Source organism: Erpetoichthys calabaricus, chromosome 10 (genome assembly GCF_900747795.2).
Source record: "Erpetoichthys calabaricus chromosome 10, fErpCal1.3, whole genome shotgun sequence".
Taxonomy (NCBI): Eukaryota; Metazoa; Chordata; class Cladistia; order Polypteriformes; family Polypteridae; genus Erpetoichthys; species Erpetoichthys calabaricus.
Window position 1 is genome coordinate 43,240,813 of NC_041403.2, and position 20,355 is coordinate 43,261,167.

The following is a 20,355-nucleotide window of genomic DNA, read 5'->3' on the forward strand; positions in this document are numbered from 1 at the left end:
ATACAATGGGAATATTTAGTATTGCTATTTAACCTGGCTACTTCTTCATCTCTTCCTGCTTCTTTGGGGAGAGTTGATGTGCCTGATCAAACCTCTCCATACAGCTTGGTCCTGTACCAACTCATACTTCACTCTTCTTCCTTCAAATCTTATTTTACTTGAACCATCCACCTTTGTTTTGGCCTTGCCTCACCTTCTCTTTCTCATACTTTTATTTCTATTACTGTTTTGATCACATATTCATGGTCTGTCTTCTTCATTCCTTTAACACTTTGACCGACTTTCCTGTACTTTTAGTTCTTCCCTCATACTTTGTTGTACCTCTCATTGTCCATCCATCTTCCAAATACACTTTATCCTGAGCAGGGCATCAGGATGCCGGAGCCTATCACAGCAAGCTCAGGGCACAAAGTAAGAACATTCCCTGTACAGAAAACTGGGCGAGCACAGAACCACATGCTAGGGCAAATTAGCATCGCCAATCCACCTAACCTACATGTCTTTGGATTGTGGTAAGAAACCTACATGAACCCTAGTCTCCTTGTGGTGAGGCAGCAGTGCTACCTCTTCTTAACTAATTTATTTGTTCCTTTTTGTAACTCCACACATCCATCCCAACATTCTAATTCCTGCCACATTCAGCTTCTCCTGTAATCTGTTTACTACCCGTGTCTCGACTCCATACATCACTGCTGGTCGTACTGTTGTCTTAGAAATCTTACCTTTAACCATCACCTTAATTTTTTGATCATGCAATAAATAGATAAAGCTTTTTTTATACCCAGGGGGAAATTTGGCTTTTTACATAAGCTCTTTAAATAAATAAATACGTAAACACACACCTAATCTGAATACACACCAAAATGTCTAAAAAACCTGTTCCTATTTATCTTCAATCCTCTCTCTTCCAACGCCCTTCTTCATTCTTCCAGTTTCCACTCTCCACTTCCTCCAAGTTAGTGTCAGGAAGGGACTCTGCCGTTAAACTTCAGCCAAAACCTTTAACAATGGAAACATGTGACAGCGTCTTTATACCTGTTGTAAACTAATCGAGAGCACTGATGATACCTTTCGTAATCTTGCTCACAAAGTTTTGTAGTGAAGAAAAAAGACGTCATTTAAAATAACTCTTCTTGGAGCTTTATAACGTGTTAAATTGTAAAACTAATACATTTAGAAGCAATTTAACTTTCAGTATACTGTCATTTCCCATGATATTAGATGATTAATTTAATGTAGTCTATAAATGGTCTTATTTAAAAAAGCAGTAATCTTTTACATTTTAGTTACTGTCCAAAGTTCAGCTATAAAAGATAACCCGCTTGTATCCTTGTCACGCATTAAAGCCTGAGTAGGATACGGAAAGAAACAGTTTGGACTCTGGTTGCACGTCGGTTGAAGTGTATGACGGACTCGTCCTCAGTTTAGCGAAGAACTTTCGAGTAAGCTTTCCGTGTATTATATTAATGGCCGAAGCGGTAGCTGAAGAAATATCTGCGCTGAGTGCCATTTACTGTGATAAGGATGAATTTGAGTTACTCGAAACGTCAGGTAATACGACGACAATGTGAATTCCGAAGTCGGAAACGCACGAATGCCAAGCACCATGCAAAGTTTAACTCAGCGTAACAAAAGATTACGTTTATTGTAAAACGGTTTTGAGTAATCAAATTTTAATTGCCGTATCTGCCTTTTTGTAATATTACACGACAATGTTTTTAATTTTATGTTGTAGTTTATTTTTTTAACATCCAGACTGAACAGATGCGACGTGTGTGTAAAAGCTACAAAGAAATTGAAGCTTTGAGTATGTTTGGTTGGGTTTTTCTGTGATACATGCCTTTACCAGATCATCTAAAAAGAAACAAACGTAAAAGTAAAACCTCTCAGCCCACCTTCACCTTACCTTAGCTTAAACCTCGGATTGCATTTTTGGATATAAGTCGAGATGCATCAACCTTTAAAGCCACAGCACCATACGTCACCGCAGGTCATGTCTGCAGTTTCAGGGCGTAAGTGACATCATCGCATGGCTAGAGCAGCAGTTTGGTAATAAACTTATTTACGTCGTCACAGAGCATGCTGATTGACACGCTAATCTTTACAAATCTAACCCTTAACCTTAACAAACCCCAAGCCTTTTAACTTCTGCCCTATAACTGCTGGTGTAGACCTGCGGTGACGTATGGTGCTCTGGCTCTGCAGTTGGATATAAATGGAGACAGATAAGTACTGACTAAATAAACCGTGATCAGGCCATACGAAGAAATGAAACAAATATAATAGAAAACAATACTCAAAAAACTACTGCAAAGCAAGATTTGATCAGACGTAACCCAATTGAACTGAATTGCTGGAGGCACCATTAATGTGTAATGCAGTGTAAAAATTAAATTATAGAAGGAGGACTGTGAATTGTCCACATTAGCGTGCTGAGTAGCCTTCCGGTGATAGGACTGCAATAGATTATTTTATGTTGATTTAAATTTCTCAGAAACATAGACAGGTCAAAATGAGGGGAGATTTTAGGTTAAAGTCGAGTTTTTATGAGAATGAAGAGAAAATAATAAGTGGCATGCAGTCACTGACCAAAATATTTGGAACACCTGTACACCTACTCATCCATGCAGTTATCTAATAAGCCAATCATATGCAGCAGTGCACTGCATAAAATCATGCAGATACAGGTCGGAAGCTTCTGTTAATGTTCATATCAAACACTAGAATGGGGGAAGAAAATGTGATCTTGCGCACACGCTCTTCAAAACTGGACAATTTAAGACTGGAAAAATGTTACCTGGTCTGATGAATCTCAATTTCTGCTGAGGCCCTCAGATGGTAGGGTCAAAATTTGGTGTCAACTGCATGAATCCATGTACTTCACCTGCCTTGTGTTAAACGTGCAGGCAGGTGGTGGTGTAATGGTGTGGGGAATGTTTTCCTGGCACACTTTGGGCCTGTTAATACTAATCAATCATCACTTGAAGGCCACAGCCTGTTCAAGTATTGCTGCTGACCATGTGCAACCCTTCACAACTACAATTTAGAAATCTTCTAGTTGCTACTTCCTGCATGATAATGCATTATGTTGCAAAGCAAAAGTTGTCTCAGACTGGTTTTACAAACATGAGAATGAGTTCAGAGTTCTTCAGTGGACTTCCCATTCGTCAGATCTGAATTTCAATAGAACACCTTTGGGATGTGATAGGAGATTCGCAACATGAGTGTGCAACTCAGAAATCTGCAGACGTTTTTCAGTGCAATCATGTCAGCATGGACTTTCAAAAGAATTTCTCCATCATTTGGTGGAACCCATACCACAAAGAATTGTGGCTGTTTTGAGAAGCCAGTATTAGTATAGTGTTCATAAGATGAAAAGGAAAATAATGGAGGGCAGTGTCTGAATTTGTGGGGAACGTGCCAGGAATACCAAGGGACATAACATAGCCCATCAGATGGCACTTATGTGGAGTAGAGTTAATTTAATGCAGAACTCTGAATTGGATTTGCCAATACTTGGAGTTTCTGGAAAATTATCTAACATTGGAGAATGGGAAAGATCTCTGGAGCAAAGTGAAGCAAAAGAGATATGATTATAAGATGCCTTACATCAGGGATCCTCAATCACGGTCCTGGAGCGCCGCAGTGGCTACAGGTTTACATTCTAGCCAGTGTCCTAATTAGAACTCAGTTCTTGCTGATAATGAAAGTTGGTGTTTAACTCAATGCCTTGTTAGTGCCTTTATTCATCAAAGACACATTTTAGTTACTTTGTAGATCAGAGGTCCTCAATTACAGTCCTGGAGGTCTACTATGGCTGCAGGTTTTCACTTTAACCAATTTCTTAATTAGAACCCTTTTAGTTACTATTAAAGCAATACATTTTTTGGGGTTAATTTTAGTTCTCTTGCCTGTTACCATTCAGAACCCTTAATTGTGTATTTTAGATTTTAGCAGCTGCATTTAAGTTTTAATTGTTGCCTGTTTTCTTAATCAGACATTAGTTAATAATTACATGCAGATAGCCAATAAACCAGCAGCTCTCCAGCTGACATGCTAACCATGAAGTATCTGTGATAAAAAATCTTTAGAAATGAATGAGAGGGGAATTGGAAGGACCATTAAGTTTAAATCTATTCTGGTCCACAAAATACATGGATAATGTTCTTACAGAAAGAAACTCTACAGTGCAATTAAAATTGCTCTTGGATGAATGCAAGCATTAACAAGGCAAATAGTTCAATACCAAGTTTCATTATCAGCATGGACTGCTTTCTAATTAGGAAACTAGTTGGAATAAAAACCTGCAGCCACTGCGGCCCTCCAGGACTGTGATTGAGGACCCCTGCCTTACATTACAATAAGATGAGGGTGGAAACAGATTTATTTATTTTTTGTAAGAGAGATAAAAATAGAGTAAGTACAGAGGATGAGTTGGTAAACATTTAGCTAGCAAACCCGCATGTGCTTAGCACTGATTAGAACTGTCATACCAGGAGAATTACAGTAAAGTGAACCTGGAAAGACTGGTATGCCATGAGCTCTGAGCTATCAAACAAATTCTACAATACACTAATCCATGTTTGCTACCAAGAGGGAAATACACATGGCTGGCCACCTATGCAAAGAGTAAAGTTGTGGATTATAAGGTTGCGAGTATGCTGTCTTTCAAAGGTGCAAGAAACATTTACAAACAGTTGCGGGCATTTATGGCAATCGACAAGATGAGTCCCAATGAAGCTTGGTGAGTTTAGCCTTAAGAGAGGTCAACAAAATACAACAAAGGTGAAGTCTATAGTGAGGCTTGAAGGCTGAATGGAAATGTGTCCATGACCAAATAGGGCGGTGGGTGAAGGCTGAATGGCAGTAGTCTAGGCCAGGATGTGACACCCCAGTGGCCAGTCTGTCTCAGCCTAGAGGTAAGTGCTTAAGGTTAGAACTGTTGCCATTCTGCAAAAACCTGAAAATCAACGACCAAAGTATATTGGGACAAGTTGATTGAAAAAGCTGAACCATTGCGTCTGAAGTGGGCTGGCACCCTGTCCAAGTTTGGCTACTTACAGTAAGTGAAGACCCAATAGTAACGATGAGGTCATTTCTCTTGGGTGTGAAGTCTTCTTCAGTCATTTCTTTGGTAGTGTTGAAATTGCTCAGTTGAGGTATTTTTAAATTTTCCTTTTCTTACAAAATTCACTTTTAAATTAACAAGCCATACATTGGCATTATGTTAGGACAATATTTGTTGAATTTCTTGAATATTATTGCTGACAGTAAACAACTTGGATCCATTTATTGGTACAAAGTGAGTTTCTTTCCATCTGATTGGTGAATAGACACCAAGCCCTTGCACATAGTAATGTTTCCACTTTCAGGTACTTGGCTTGTCCAGTTTATATTAAGATCTATTAAAAATTGGTAATAATACTGGGATCCATCCATCCACCTACTAACTGTCTGAAGCCTATTAGGCCAGCATTAGCATCACAGTATGTAATGATTTTACATTTTACTTTACCAGATCTAATAGGTAACTAGCTAGTTTATGTGATATTCTTTCTTCATTTTGAGGGTTGCATAAGGATGGTGGTGTGTTGCTTAGTGTTTCCTCCTGGGTTCGAATTCTGCACCCATTCTCTATATGGAGTGTCAATATTCTCCCTGTGTCTGAGGTAATGTTTCTTTTCAGAATACTCCAGTTTTCCTTTCAAATTCCAAAGAAATGTGTGTTATGTTAAGTGAGGCTTCTGAAATGGATTTTTGTGTGAGTGTGGGTATGTGCAAGAGTGGGGCCTGCACTGGGCTGGCGTCCTGTTCAGGGATAGCTCCTGCCTTATATCCAGTGACTTTAGGATAGGCTCATGACCGCTACAACCTTAAATTGCATTGAGTTGGTTTTGGAAAGGTTATTCCTAATTCTGTGCAAAGGATACTTTGCTGTTGTATACATACTTTCATCTGTCCATTTTCCGAACGTGCCAGAGACTATCCCATGAGCATTGTACCAAGATATAAACTCATGTTGGATAGAATACCAGTTTTTCATGTGTATGCACGTCCTTTCACTCCTATCAGACATTTTTAGCATCTTCATTAAAAGTCTGAGGAAGGAAAGTTAAGATCTTTTCTGTGTAGGCACTTTCCAGTAATGTAGTATTTGTTTTTTATTAGATTTTTACTGTTATAGTATTATTTAGATGATACAGTAATATTGTGTTAATGTTTTCACATTACATGACAAGCATTCTAAAGATGGCTTTAGATTTACAAAGTCATTAGATGTCTAAAACAGTGCATTTGGTCAGAGCTGAAATCCAAATGAATTAAATATTCTTATAATGTTGAACTATTCCTAATTTTTCATTTAATACTCTCTTGAAATAAGCTAGACATACAAATGAGTAGGTCAACAATTTTCAATGTTGGTAAATCTATATAAATTGTTAGAATGAATAATCAGAGTGCCAGTAATTTTTTCTTTACTTAATTTTAATTGTATTTAATACAATGAAATGTGTTATTATAGCTGTATATCATTATGCATGCTTTTTCTGCTTCAGCAAGCTACACAAAAGACAGGCTTATTGAGTGAGATATTAGATTATAAATATCATTTTTAACTGCAACAAAATATGATAGTGTAATTAATGTATTGCAGACATTATTTTTTCTGGTTTTTAAACCTCACTTGACTCCACTCTGTTGTTAAATTGATTAGAATGAAATGTTCTAGTCCAAATTGTAATAGTTGATTTTAGAGTTTTATTGAAATTACAACAGTAGTGAGTGGCAATATGTGAATACCCTCCTTGTGTTAAGAGATGCTCGTTTTACTGTAAACTAAGTTATTTGTATAAGAAACTCTGTTTACTTTAGAGGTAAATTAAAATAATACTTAAAAGAGTGCTGTGCATTGTGTAATATTAGGTTTGGTCTGTAGTTATTATGCTTTATAGTGCATGCACACTTGACAAAAGGCATTACTTAATAATAATATTCTCCTAAACAGATTATTCTTATGCCATTACAATTAAAGTGAATGAAAGGCCTTTTTTTATTTCATTTTAATTTAGATACAGTTGGAGCTATATTTAGAATTCAGATTGCAGTGGACGGTGGCTCAGAAAGGATTCTTTTGAAGCTCCAATTTCACTTGCCTATTGAATACCCATCTTGTCTACCTGATATTTCAGTAAGCTGTGAGAGGCTCACTAGGAAACAGTGCCTAGCTATAAAGCATGCCTTGCTTGAAAAGGCCACTTTGCTCATATCGGGTCCCATGGTCCATGAACTGATTGTGTGGCTGCAGCACAATTTCACAGCTATCAATGAGAAATCAGCAAATCCAAGAACTCCCGATTGTCAGAGTGAACAGGGTGGTCATGCTGAACTATGGACAGCTCTTCTGCTCCTAGACCACATGAGAGCAAAAAGTAAGTATATGAAAACAATTGAGAAATGGACTTCAGACCTGGGACTCACAGGAAGGCTGTTTATGGGAAAATGGATATTAATTCTTTTACAAGGAAGAAAAAGAAACATTAAGGTAATGCTCATATTCCTTTTCCCTTATTTACATTTAATGCTCATCATTTAACAAAAATAGTGTTTAGCTTGTATATAATAACTAATATTTTTCTTCTTAAGCAAGCTAGACAGTGTGCTGTCTGACTGTGTTTGTATTTTCTGCCATTATTTTTAACTTGCCGGTTTAATAAATCACTTAACGCGGTTGTGGGATTTGTGCTTGTGCCTATGCCAACAGTGAAAGGTGGGCTCACAATCTGTTTTGAAACCAATTCTTGGGGTTAAATGGCCTTCTTTAAAATAATGCTTATGAAAGCACTGGCTTTTTATCTCCTCGTTTCAATGTTGATTCCATTAAACATTTTATTGTCAAAAGAGTTGAATCAGTTCATATCTGTAATTTTGGAATAATGCCCAATGACCTGCAAGTGGGGGCGGCACGGTGGCGCAGTGGGTAGCGCTGCTGCCTCGCAGTTGGGAGACCTGGGGACCCGGGTTCGCTTCCCGGGTCCTCCCTGCGTGGAGTTTGCATGTTCTCCCCGTGTCTGCGTGGGTTTCCTCCGGGCGCTCCGGTTTCCTCCCACAGTCCAAAGACATGCAGGTTAGGTGGATTGGCGATTCTAAATTGGCCCTGGTGTGTGCTTGGTGTGTGGGTGTGTTTGTGTGTGTCCTGCGGTGGGTTGGCACCCTGCCCGGGATTGTTTCCTGCCTTGTGCCCTGTGTTGGCTGGGATTGGCTCCAGCAGACCCCCGTGACCCTGTGTTCGGATTCAGCGGGTTGGAAAATGGATGGATGGATGGACCTGCAAGTGTAATAAGGTTCATAATGGACGGATGAATTAATATTAAATATTTGCATTCTCTGCTATTTGCAATATCATGTATGACTCGGTCTTGCTAATTTTGTGAAAATTTTTACTGCAAATCTGAATGAATGTACAATAAGTGCTTTTACTGTAATTTTTAAAATAATTACCTTATGCTAATTATGTTGTTTTTGTGTTGCTAGCATTCCAAATTATGAAATACAGTAATAGCATAATTTATATCTACAATTGCTCCTGGTATGTTTGGAAGCTTTGATTTATTGACTAACAAAGCTTATCTCAGAAAATGAGTTATATATCCGTAGTGTGCAGAGGAAGGATGAAACTATATTAATTTGAACTTAAGTGGAATGATTAATAAATTGCTGCTTGATTTTATTTTTAAATTTAATTGTGTTAAAGCTATATGCACAAGTGTTGGACTTTAAACCACAACTGACAAGGCTAACAGTTTAGTCTAAAAAACTGTAGAACCCTGAGGGTAATTCTTAACCTGTAAAAAAAGTTGGTGTTTATTAAAGTCTAATAAACCTCACAAAAAGCAAAATAAAATATACACAACACAGTAAGACAATTAATCTACTATTCTTTGGACTTTCCTATGCAAGTTTGTACACCTAACTATCATATGGATTGGCTTGCTCTGTTACTCACAAGCATACTGTAACTCTTTCTTCCTTTTCCTCCTTCTGTATCTTGCTCCAAACTCTGGCCTCTCTTCCTTCTACCAGCTCTGCTTGTGATTTGGTACCCAACAAGCCTCGTGCAAAGTGTGCAGGACAAAAAGGACACTGTCACCTTTTTGCTAGACTTTCAAAGGCATACAACCTTCTATGGAGAAAATGATTAGTGGTTCCCCTATCTACATTTCAGAAAGCAGTTATTTGAGTGGCAGAGCTGTGCTGCAGCTCTTCAGTGTACAACATTTTGTTGGATTACTTTCTACATTTCAAATGAGAAAAAGAGGCATTGATCAAAGATGAGCGCACCTCTCTGCAGACTTCATAAGACCAACAACCGCTCGGAAGGTCATTTATTTTAATCTTAAGTGTCACAAGATGAACTAATGCTTACACTAAACACACACTCATGAAGCATAAGCATGCATTGAACAGAATCTGGAGGTGGACTCTGATTCAATCATCTGAAGCTACACCTTCCCTTAAAAAACTAGGTGCATGCATTTTTTTTTACTCCCTTTAGGGGCCAGGAAGCTCTCCCATTCTCTCAGAAGACTTAAAGCTTGCCCTGTCTTTGGGGCTTACTATAGAAGCTAAGCTACTTAGAACTCTTGGAGATATGTACTACGTAATAACAATAAACCTGAATTCCACGTAACATCGTGAGTTAGGGTTAGCAATGCTTCCATTGCAAACTATAAGCTAGTGACTGTACTCAATCTGTGAGAAGAAGCATTACTTAAAAATTAGAACTTCAGCACATAAACATTTATGGCAGAAACAGTCACAGATTTCCCAATGAAACCTTAGAAAATTAAGTAAATAGCTTCCTGCAAAAAGTGAGCTGAAGAAGTCTACCCCACTCCACAGAGAAACAATCACATGGCAAAGTTAAAAAGTGTACCCCGCCATAAGTAAAATTCTTTAGCTAAAGCATGAGCAATGACAACACTAGTTCACACAGCACTGGACATCTCTTTAAAGACTTAGTATTGTACTAGTCATTTAGCCCGTTACAATAACGGGCGCTAGAACAGTAGTGCATAAACATTAGTAGGAACAGTCTATATTAAATGGCAAGGGACTTTGACCTCATTCTTTTTGTTGGTCGTATTTTTCTTTCTTTCAGCCTTTCTTTTGTTGATGTTTACTTGCTGAGCTGACTGTTCTTCGTTGGCTGCCTCCGTGTATTGTGTGTCTTTAATTTTCTGTGACAGTAATACTGTCTTGTATGTCCGTAATATACCTTTAATTTTCTCTGGCTGTAATACAGGCGTGTGCGTCGGTAATATGCCTTTAATTTCCTCTGACAGTAATACTGGCTTGTATGTGGCTGTAATATGAGTCACTGTATTGTGTACCTTTAATTTCCTCTCGCAGTAATACTGGTTTGTATTTCCGTAAAACGCTTGTAACTTTCTCTGACAGTAATATCACGCATCGCACTATGCCCCGCGCATGCACACTTCACCAGAAGACACACACTGGGATTTTATTAAAGAGGATAACCACTTTATCTGTTTCAAGATAAATTAGAATAGTTAATAAACAGCCTGCCATAACTTGTTTTGTCAAGTTTAATTCTTATTCTCAGTCCAGCCCTGTACCAGTCTTATATATAATTGTGTCAGGCAAATTTCTTTTTGACTAAACTAGAACTGAAAGAGCTTTAATTTGCAGCACAGCATAAACAATTTTTAGCCATAGATGTACATTATAGCAAGAGAGGGGTGAAAGGAAAGTGATATCATGCCAAAATTCAGCCTGCACCGAGTTATGTTTGTCTCATCTGTCTTGTGTTCTGTCTTTCATGGTAATTCTCGTGTCTACCAATAAATGATGTTATTCTCTTTTTATAAAAACAAGTGTGGTTCACTTAATATATGTCTAATACCTGGAAAACTCCATCTGCAGAAAAGGTAACACGATTAAAGTGGGAACTAACTAAAGTGCTTGATTAATTATTGTAATGAACTGATTGATTTATTTTAAATGATTCTTTCCTCTTCATTGGAGTGACTGTTAATCCCCATCATGAGATCATTTCATATAATTGGTTCTGAAGCCTTGGGTGTCCACCCATCTCCGCACCCCTGAGCTTGCTGTGGCCCTTAAGGACTCGGCTCTTCAAGGCCGCTCTGAAGCTGCTTCTATTGCCTAAGGAATACTGGGGTCCCACACACCCTGGGTCCCTTTATTTAACATGTATTCTCCCTGGCCTATGCCATTCCTTTCAATGAAGGAATAGGTAACAACTGTGTCACCAGCCACCTGGTATTCTATGGGAACATTTTATGTGTCCACCCTGGAGGTACACTCTTGCCTTCCATAGTCAACATGTATTCCATTTAGAACACTCATCCTTGGCAGTGTACCTGTTACACTGACATGGTAACGTTGGAATTACCAGCATATACATTACTAAGACAAGGTATGGCCCAGATCTTGCCCAGTGCCACCTTTCCCTGTCTGTGCTTTCTTTCGAGGGTGGTGCTTTGAACTATAGTTCTGTTCTTGTAGTAATGCTGTATATATAGTAAAATGTGTGAGTGACTTTAAATTGTGCTGCTTTTTAAAATCCACGCATAAGAATCAAACTCAAATGTTTCAAATGAGTATTTATTGCCAACTGGGGAACCTTTGAGATATTTTGATCCAATGATTTTGTGTTTGGCAGCTGCAAACTACCATCTATCCACTTGTTTTTCCATCCGGTTTATCCATGTCATGGTTGCATGCAGCTGGTGCCATTCCCCCCATCACTGGGTAAACGGCAGGAGTCTGTCACAGAACACACTTAACCAAACAACTTTAAGTAGATAGTAAAGTGAAAACATTAAGATGGTTTGTACTCTAAACTGTATTAAGTATGTTTGATGGGTGGATATACTATACATCTACTGTATACATTCAAAGCCTCACTCTGAAAGAACACAAAATATCCATTTGTGGCAAGCACACTTTGCATGTAATAATTCTAGATGTCTTTGGCACTTGGTGTAAGATTCTGCTTAAAGTGTACAATATGTTCAGTAATCTTTGTTAATTCTAGAATTAGGACACAGAGAAAATTGAAAAGCATTCATAATGTATGCAGTGTGTTATGTTTTGATTGATTGCAGTAATTTGAGGTTGATGATCTATGATGTATAGAAGGAAAAGAAAATGAGCCTGTGAATAGAAACATAGTTTGTATTGTTATGAGGAAAAATTATACTGTACTGTTTCAACAGTTTGTCAGTGATGTTTAGGTACTGAGACTTGATAATAAAGAGTAATATAATGCAGCCCAGTATTATTATTTTTTCAATTTTACGTCAGTTTGAGAAACATTTTTTTTGCTCATGATTCACTGAGCATGTCAACATACTGTAGCTAAAGCAGCTTGCAGGATTCATTCTAATTGATTTATGTAAAGACAGCACAATAATGTAGTAGATTGTAGTTCTGCCTCACAGCTCCCAGGATCAAGGTTAGACTTCCTGTCTGATATATTTGAGTTTTCTCTGGCTTCTTCAGCTCACCCCAAACACAGGTAATGTGGCATCTTTAAATTGACCCTGTGTCAGTACACACTGTGATGCACTGGCATCCCACTTGGGGATGGCTCCTGAATTGTATGTGATGCTTTGGGGTCAGGTGCCACCTGTTCCCTTTAACTCAGTAAAACTAAAGCCTAACAAGTAGCAGCACAGTTCCCTGTTTTTCCATTACAAAGTGAAGTCACAGCAAATATCAAACTGTCATCCTGGAGGGGTACAATGGCTGCAGGATTTTCTTCCAGTCTCTTTCTTAATTAGTTGCTAGTTAATGCCACTGCTGTTGTCCTCAGATAAAGGAAGCCAGAACCATTGCAAATGCTGGATGTGGCCTATGATGCCAATTAAAAGCCAGAGAATTAAATAATATATTTTAAGATAACAAGAATTGCTTTCTGCATAAGAAATTGTTTAGAATAAAAACCTGCAGCTACAACAGCCTTCCTGATCTGAAGTTGGAGACCATTGGAATAAAACATGCAGCCTCATTTACTTGCAAATAATAAAAGGATTTGAACACAAGACAAAAAGAGTCATTGAACAATACATTCAAAAATCATTTAAAACACATAGTTCAAATCATAAATTGTTAACACAAAATGATACATTTAGAAATATATTAGAAATAAGCACTATTTCAATACAAAAATAAAAGAATAACACTTATAAACTACAATCACATTATACAGTGCCTTTGATACAATTCATATTAATCTTAAAACTCATCATTTTCAATTTTATTTCATTTTTCTTTGATGAGAATCCTGGTATCATTATGTTGAACTGTGCTGACTGGGCCACACAATCCCCGAAATTCCTCCCATCTCCTACCGGGGAATTCCCAGATAGTTTGCTATAGTGCCAGCTGGACAGCAAGAATGGGATCTTAAAAAACATAACATTCTTATTATTATTTTTAATAATATTTTTTATTATTTTATTTATTAACATTATTTTTATTCATGCCAACGGTCTCTTGTCAAAATCTTAGTCTCACTTCTTGTGTTCCTTCTTTCTACCTGTTCATTAAGAATGAACTACACTGAAAGTTGTGCATTATGCAGTAAATGTTTATTAAAATTTCACTTTTAAATGGCTTGTTAATAGTAGTCATTTTTTAGGTGAATTTTTAGAACAACATCTTTCACAATAATCAGACTATACTATGAGTGATACTGGGTTAGTGGCTCCTCAGCAAAGTCAGTAGTTGTATCTGACTATTTGACCCACATACGCACACTTCTTGGATAGATAATGAGCATATCTTGGAAATAAAAACAGTTCATTAAATTACAATGGTCATTCCGATTCAGAATTACCTAACACAATGTAATCCTCATAGTTTTAGGTAGGTAGAATGAACTATGGCGAATGAAGAGGAATAATTACTTAGAATTGGTTTGATGAAATTATTAAATAGTGTTTTTCTAGGTTGTCACTATGTTTGTTAATGTAATAACACCTCAAGCTGAGCAGTGGGTATTTTTAAGAGTTCCCTTTTTGCAATAGCAGTTTCAGTAATAACTTAGCCTGGCAACTACTTATGACTGACATTAACAAAGATAGCGAAATGCTTACGTTTGTGGCACATTTTAATTCTTTGGGACTTTTTCTCCACATAAAGGATTCCTACTTTAAATTAGTGCCTCATCAAATATTTTTTTCTTCAAGTGTTATTAGTTGGTTTGCTTTTATTTATTCATCTGTATTCTGTAACATGGATGACCCTCTTAAGAAGCCACTTTTCTTTACTTCTTAAATATTTGGTATGCCTTACAACTATTTTGGTAGTTGATATTTTGTTGCTAATGGATTTTCAGTTCTGAACTTATGACATTTAGCATGTTATTTTTGTATAAAAGACTTTATATTGATATAAATAATAGTAAGTTAAAAAATGTATGTATGGCTTAAAACTCAGATGCAGTTGATGACATGGTTAACTAATTTGAAAGCCGAAACGTTAAATTCAAAATGAACAATGATAATAAAATTGCAGTTACATTCACTAGTGGCCTACATTAAATAAATGCTTTTTAACAATACTTTACAATATTACAGGGTGAGCCAAAATGAAGTACCACATTTCTCAAGGTCTTTGCGTGAGGTAGATGCAGCTGAGTGGGTTGGGGTGGGGGTCCTTTGATAGGTGATCCCTTGTGGTTTTCACTCGGCAACATGCCTTGGTCCGGTGCGCACCTTGCTTTTGCTGTCGAAAGCGTTCTTCAAAAACAACAAATCCATCATCACTGCACAACCCGCCTTCCGAATGCACTTCAGCATTCCTCCTAACTGTGACATCCCAAATCGTAAAACAATTCTTCAGTGGGTGTCTAAATTAAGACAGACAGGTACAATATTGAACAGAAAATCCCCAAACATCCAAACTGTAAGGGCATCAATTTTGCAGTCTCCTAGACGTTCAGCGCAAACATGCTTCTGCCTTTGGCATTTCCAACATGTCATTGAGGAGGATTTTGCATGAGGATCTTAATTTCCAACCATACAAAATGCTGATAGTGCAGGAACTCACTGAGAGATATTGAGGGAGCCGTAGAGAGTTGTGTGCAAACATTCTGCTAACTGTTCATCGAGACGCCACCATCATGTGCTGCGATGAGGTACATTTCCATTTGAATGGTTGTGTAAATAAGCAAAACGTTCGCTATTGGACTGAAACCAACCCTCATGAACTTCAGAGATCCCTGCTCAGTGAGCGTGTTACAGTTTGGTGCGCTTTTGCAGAATTTGGCATTGTAGGCCCTTACTTTTTTGAGGAGGGGAGAGCAACAGTCACCGTCACTTCAGAACGTTAAATTGAAATGCTAGAGAACTTTTTGTGGCCCCAACTGGAAGAAATGGATGTAGTGGATGCCTGGTCTCCCTGGGCGGCGATGTCGGGTGGCCTTCACGTTTGCCTGATCTCGCTCCGTGCGATTTCTTCTTGTGGGGCTCAAGTTGAAGTTGAAGGGATACACACACCAACCTCAAAACCTTGCAGCCCCCAAGGATGCTATTTGCCACAAAATCGCTCAGAAATCGTCTCCAAGAGTGTATCGCTAATGATGGCCACCACTTTGAAGACATCATTTTTAAAACACAGTGAAAAAAATCTATTTTGTATACTCTTTCTTATTTCGTAATGAAATGTATTTTATCTTGTAGTGTTTTTGTAAAATAAACATTTGAAATGTGGTACTTCTTTTTGGCTCACCCTGTATTTTGTTAAGACATAGCCCATATCAGCTTATGGTAGTTCAATAGCTTTCATAGACCACAGATTCCAATTTAAATGATGTAAAAGTGCAATCAGTTGATAAAAGTTAGTCGGTATACCAGAAGTGTGGCTTATGCCTATGTGCCTCTCCCAGCATTTGACTAATTTGTATTGCCAATCTGTTTTGCATCAGAAGCAGCTATTAGACGAGTAAAAGAGGAACATATATAAAACATACGTGCAATATTAAATTAATTTGAAATTGAAGCTACACAGAATGTTTTGCTGTTTGAAAACAGACAAGTTTGTAAATTTGCCAATGCTTTTTAATTGGTAGTTTTTAAATTTTAAGATTTGTTCAGTACAATATCTTTGAGATGTCTCAACAAAAATGTAACTTTGATGACAAATCATTTTGAAGAATAACTGTGCCAAATTTTAATAAAATCTATACACTGGAATCCAAGTTGTTTCATGCAGACAAACAGGCAGGCAGGCGTGGTGATCACAGTAGGTATGCAAATGTAATGCAAATGCAACTAGAAAATACAGAAAACTGGCTATAGTTAAGTACACATTGGTGTTTTTACTGTACGTACTAATGCCATGAATAAAATGATGAAAGTGTTGTTTGGCATACTTTTCTATGTTATTTTGACAGTATATTCAAATTTGTTTTTAAGGATTATGTCATTCTTCAGAAAACCTCAAAGGTTGATGTAGATTCAAGTGGAAAGAAATGTAAAGAGAAAATGATGCAGGTCCTCCGGGAAATACAAATGCCATCTAGCTACCAACAGTAAGTCTTTTTTGTATTGTTTTATGTCTATCAGTAATTTAAGTTTCAGGGGCAAAAAACCTGACAAAATGTACCTGCCTTATAATAATCTATTCCTGAAAAGACTCTAAATTTAAAAATTTTCCAGCCTTAGTCAGGATTCATGTGTGACCTACCACTCTGTAATTTAACATTGAAGTTTGTGTTAAATTGGAAAATGCAAGAGCTTAGCTTTTTAGTAATGGAAGTGCCTAGAACAGACTTGAGTTTTAATCTTAGGTTGGCCCTTGACTATATCGTGAGTCTTGTTGTTCTCCCCTTGACTATTTTGTTTTTATTTCAGGCAATGCAGTTTTCCACATCCGCTGTGTTAATTGTTTCAATTATTGTTACATCTAAATTATTATCTCACAGTAACTACTCTGTAAACTATTCTACTGGGTTGGGCTCAGCCTCATGAGACCGTTTGGCATTGGGTTTTGGAAATGCAGCAGGTAGACATGTGCTAATGGTATAATAATAAAACCTTAATTGGATAATTAGCATGTTATCAGTTTCACTGTAAAAACATCAAGCCAAAACCCTGGTAAACAGACTTAATTGTGACAATTTTATTATGTGCTACTGAACATTCTGAATTAACCATGCATGTCTCTATCTATCTATCTATCTATCTATGTCCTTGTAGAAAGCGAAACAAGCATTTATTTTCAGTCTGTATTTGTTTATTGCTGCCCTCTGCTGGCTCCAAGGCATCATGACCCAAGTTACTGCCGGTGCACTAGAATGGCTTCAAAACATCTGCTCTACAGTGTATTTTTATTGTGATACTAGTATATTAATTAGTGAATATATTTCTATAATTTGAATTATAAAAATGTGCGTGTAAGGTTAACTGAAACACTAAATGGCCCAATATGGGTGTGAACTGGAAGCCAACTGACATTTGTTTCTTGAATTGCCCGTAATAGTAGACTCCTTTGTCGCTAAACTGGGCAAGCAACTTAGAAAATAAATGGATATGTGGATGGATGAAAGGTGACATTGGCACAGGGTTCATTTTACAATGTGTTTCTAGAGACTGAGTATCATTTCTCATTTATCATTCTTGAAAGAATTTAAGAATATTTACATTTTGAAGTTTATTTTTTACCACATGGTTCTCTTAAGAAAATAGTGCTTAGGTTATAGCTGTTTTTTAGGTAATGCAAATATGCTGTATCAGTGAGACTGTTAAATCATTTGTTAACTTAAACATATACAATATGTTATTATTATTATTATTAATGTCTGATTTTTATGTATAATTATCTGAATTCAGTTCCTGTCTGGAGTGAACCAGAGCCTATCGAGACTGCACTGGCCGCAAGGCATGATTCAGCCCTGGGTGGGTTGGCAGCCTAGCCCACCCACTCAAGCAGACATAGCCATACACACAGGGACCAGTTTAAAATTGTCAGTTAACCTAATATCAGTTTCTTTTAGATGTACAAGGAGTACCAGATTACCCAAAGAAAAAACCCACAGACACACTGGGAGAACATACAAAGCTTAGAACCTGTGTTTGTGAGGCAGGGGCATTAATCACTGTGCCACCATGATGCCTTCTATATTATGAGACATGTCAGTGTGTATGTGAGTAATCAGTGCCTATTACGTTCCCACTACTACCAGGATAGACTTTGCACCCCAGAATGCTGAACTGGATTAAGTAGGTTTCAGAATGTATGTATACATGAAAGTGAATACATATAAATTGATAAATATTTTATTAGGCAGCAAACCGTATCTGATGTATATAAAAATGCAGTGGGAAACCAAAATGAATTGACTGTTTTTTTAGTATTTCAGTAAGATTGAATGCTAACAGTAACTTCTTCTTTCCCTTTTAGAATTCCAACATTTGAAATTAAAGATTATTCATCTCAGGAGGACCTCAAGAAAGAATTTGAATTAGCTGGACTATCAGAGCTGTATCTTGAGCTTGTGCACATGTTGGTGTAGTAAGTTTCTGTTATCTAACTAAATGTGGTCAAGTGTAGATGATTCACTGGTATATTAAAGGTTATCTTTATCTCCATTTCCCTTTACCCAATTATATTCATCACAACAGGTCAGCAGTAGTATAAACACATAAATTGGAGAAACATTTTTGTGTTTGAAAGTTGACATAAAACAAAGCAATCTGAGACTCTTATTCCCAATGTGAACATAAAGCCTGTTCATCTTATGCACTTTGACCTTAAAGTTATATTAGTTAGTCACTACATGACTGCTCATTATCATTGTATTGTATTTATTTATTTATATGGATTCCATTGTCATGTTTTTTTGAAAATAGGAAAAAGAATATTTTGCAAGATTTCTTATGTGGTATGTTCTTATTTATTTTATATAAAATGTATGTGAGGTTTTCATTCATGTTTAATGTTTAAAAGGCCATGGCCATAATGAAATAAAACATCAGTTATAAACTAAACAAATTATGACAGTTTAATTAGGCTAATGTTAAATACAAATACAGAGCAAAACAGATAAATAAATTAACCTTATAAGGCCACAAGGATATCATTTGCTAGTCATCTACTTTTTCAGTCTGTTGAATACTTTTACTTAGTTTTTTATTCTTTACTGCAACACAGTTTAAAGTAACTTGAGAAATAGCATAAATACTGCATTTTGAACAGATAGTTTTTTTGGAAGTGGGTCTATAACATACATTGATTTCTTTTTTAAAAACAGCACTATTGATTTTTTCAGTCATTAATGATTTATTTAACTGCCTTCAACTTAAAGTCAACATTAGCTGCCTATGATTCTGTGGAATACAAATGGAGGTCTGTTCATTGACAGCCTGTAGAGAATACTCCTGTGTAGATCAATGAATACATTTGTGAAAAATGCGTGAATATGAATAAAATTTTAAAAAATTAATAAAAATTATGAAAATATCAAAGACTATGTAGAGTGAAATTTGTTGTTTAAATCATCATAAGTTTTGATTTTTACTAAGTAAGCATTTGGATTAATTGCTTACTTAGTAGCTAAATTAAAACGAGCCTTTCTAAAAGTTATTTTATACAAAAATTAGACTGATGCACGCTATGAGAAGTCCCACAATTCCAGTTTGTGCTGTAAGTATTATAAAGTGTAATATCTTTCATAATATCCACATATACTGTAACATTCTCAGATCCATCTAGTTTAGTTTTAGGTTCTGGGAAGCTGAAGCCTATCCTGTCAGTATAGCCGTGATAGGGAACCTTAACGTCCACTCATCTGGGCTCCTGTAGAATCACCAATCAGCCTAACAAAAATGCTTTTTGTTGTTGGTTTTTTTTTCTAATTTGTTTCTTTATTACAATTAGAATTTTAACAAGTCTACTTTTTTCACAAAGCCTATTAGTTGTTAATAAAAGAAGAAGAAAAAACTATGTAGCTTTTCACTATTTGCCTTTATAAAAAATGGTTAAGGTTATTTCACGTGTGTCAGTTGAAAAATATTTGCCAGATGCAGTTGGGCTCACTTGGGTCCAAACCTCTCAGTCAAGAGTGGCCTCTCTCCTACTCTGGAGCTCTCTGAAGCTGCCTCACAGGGGCTATGCAGTTAAAGTTTGTTTCAGTGGATGACAGGGTCACCTTAAAGCTACTTTGTACATGCTGAGAGAAAATACAATCAAATTTTTATTTCTGTTTATAGAAACTGGGTTCAGCATTCTTAAAGAGTCTTCAGATTTGTGTGAGAAGTACTCAGTCCAAAAAGTCGGCAGCTACAGCAGTGGCTGAAGTGA

The 20,355-nt window shown here is 36.8% G+C and overlaps 1 protein-coding gene across 1 annotated transcript; it reads left to right on the forward strand.

Moving 5' to 3' along the window:
• The first annotated feature begins 1,354 nt into the window (after positions 1-1,354).
• rwdd3 (RWD domain containing 3) lies at positions 1,355-18,642 on the forward strand. The gene is made up of 4 exons (XM_028811121.2): positions 1,355-1,551; positions 7,071-7,543; positions 16,470-16,585; positions 18,457-18,642. The coding sequence occupies exons 1-4, from the start codon at positions 1,467-1,469 to the stop codon at positions 18,566-18,568; spliced, it is 786 nt and encodes a 261-aa protein (XP_028666954.1). The 5' UTR covers positions 1,355-1,466; the 3' UTR covers positions 18,569-18,642.
• The last annotated feature ends 1,713 nt before the right edge of the window (positions 18,643-20,355 follow it).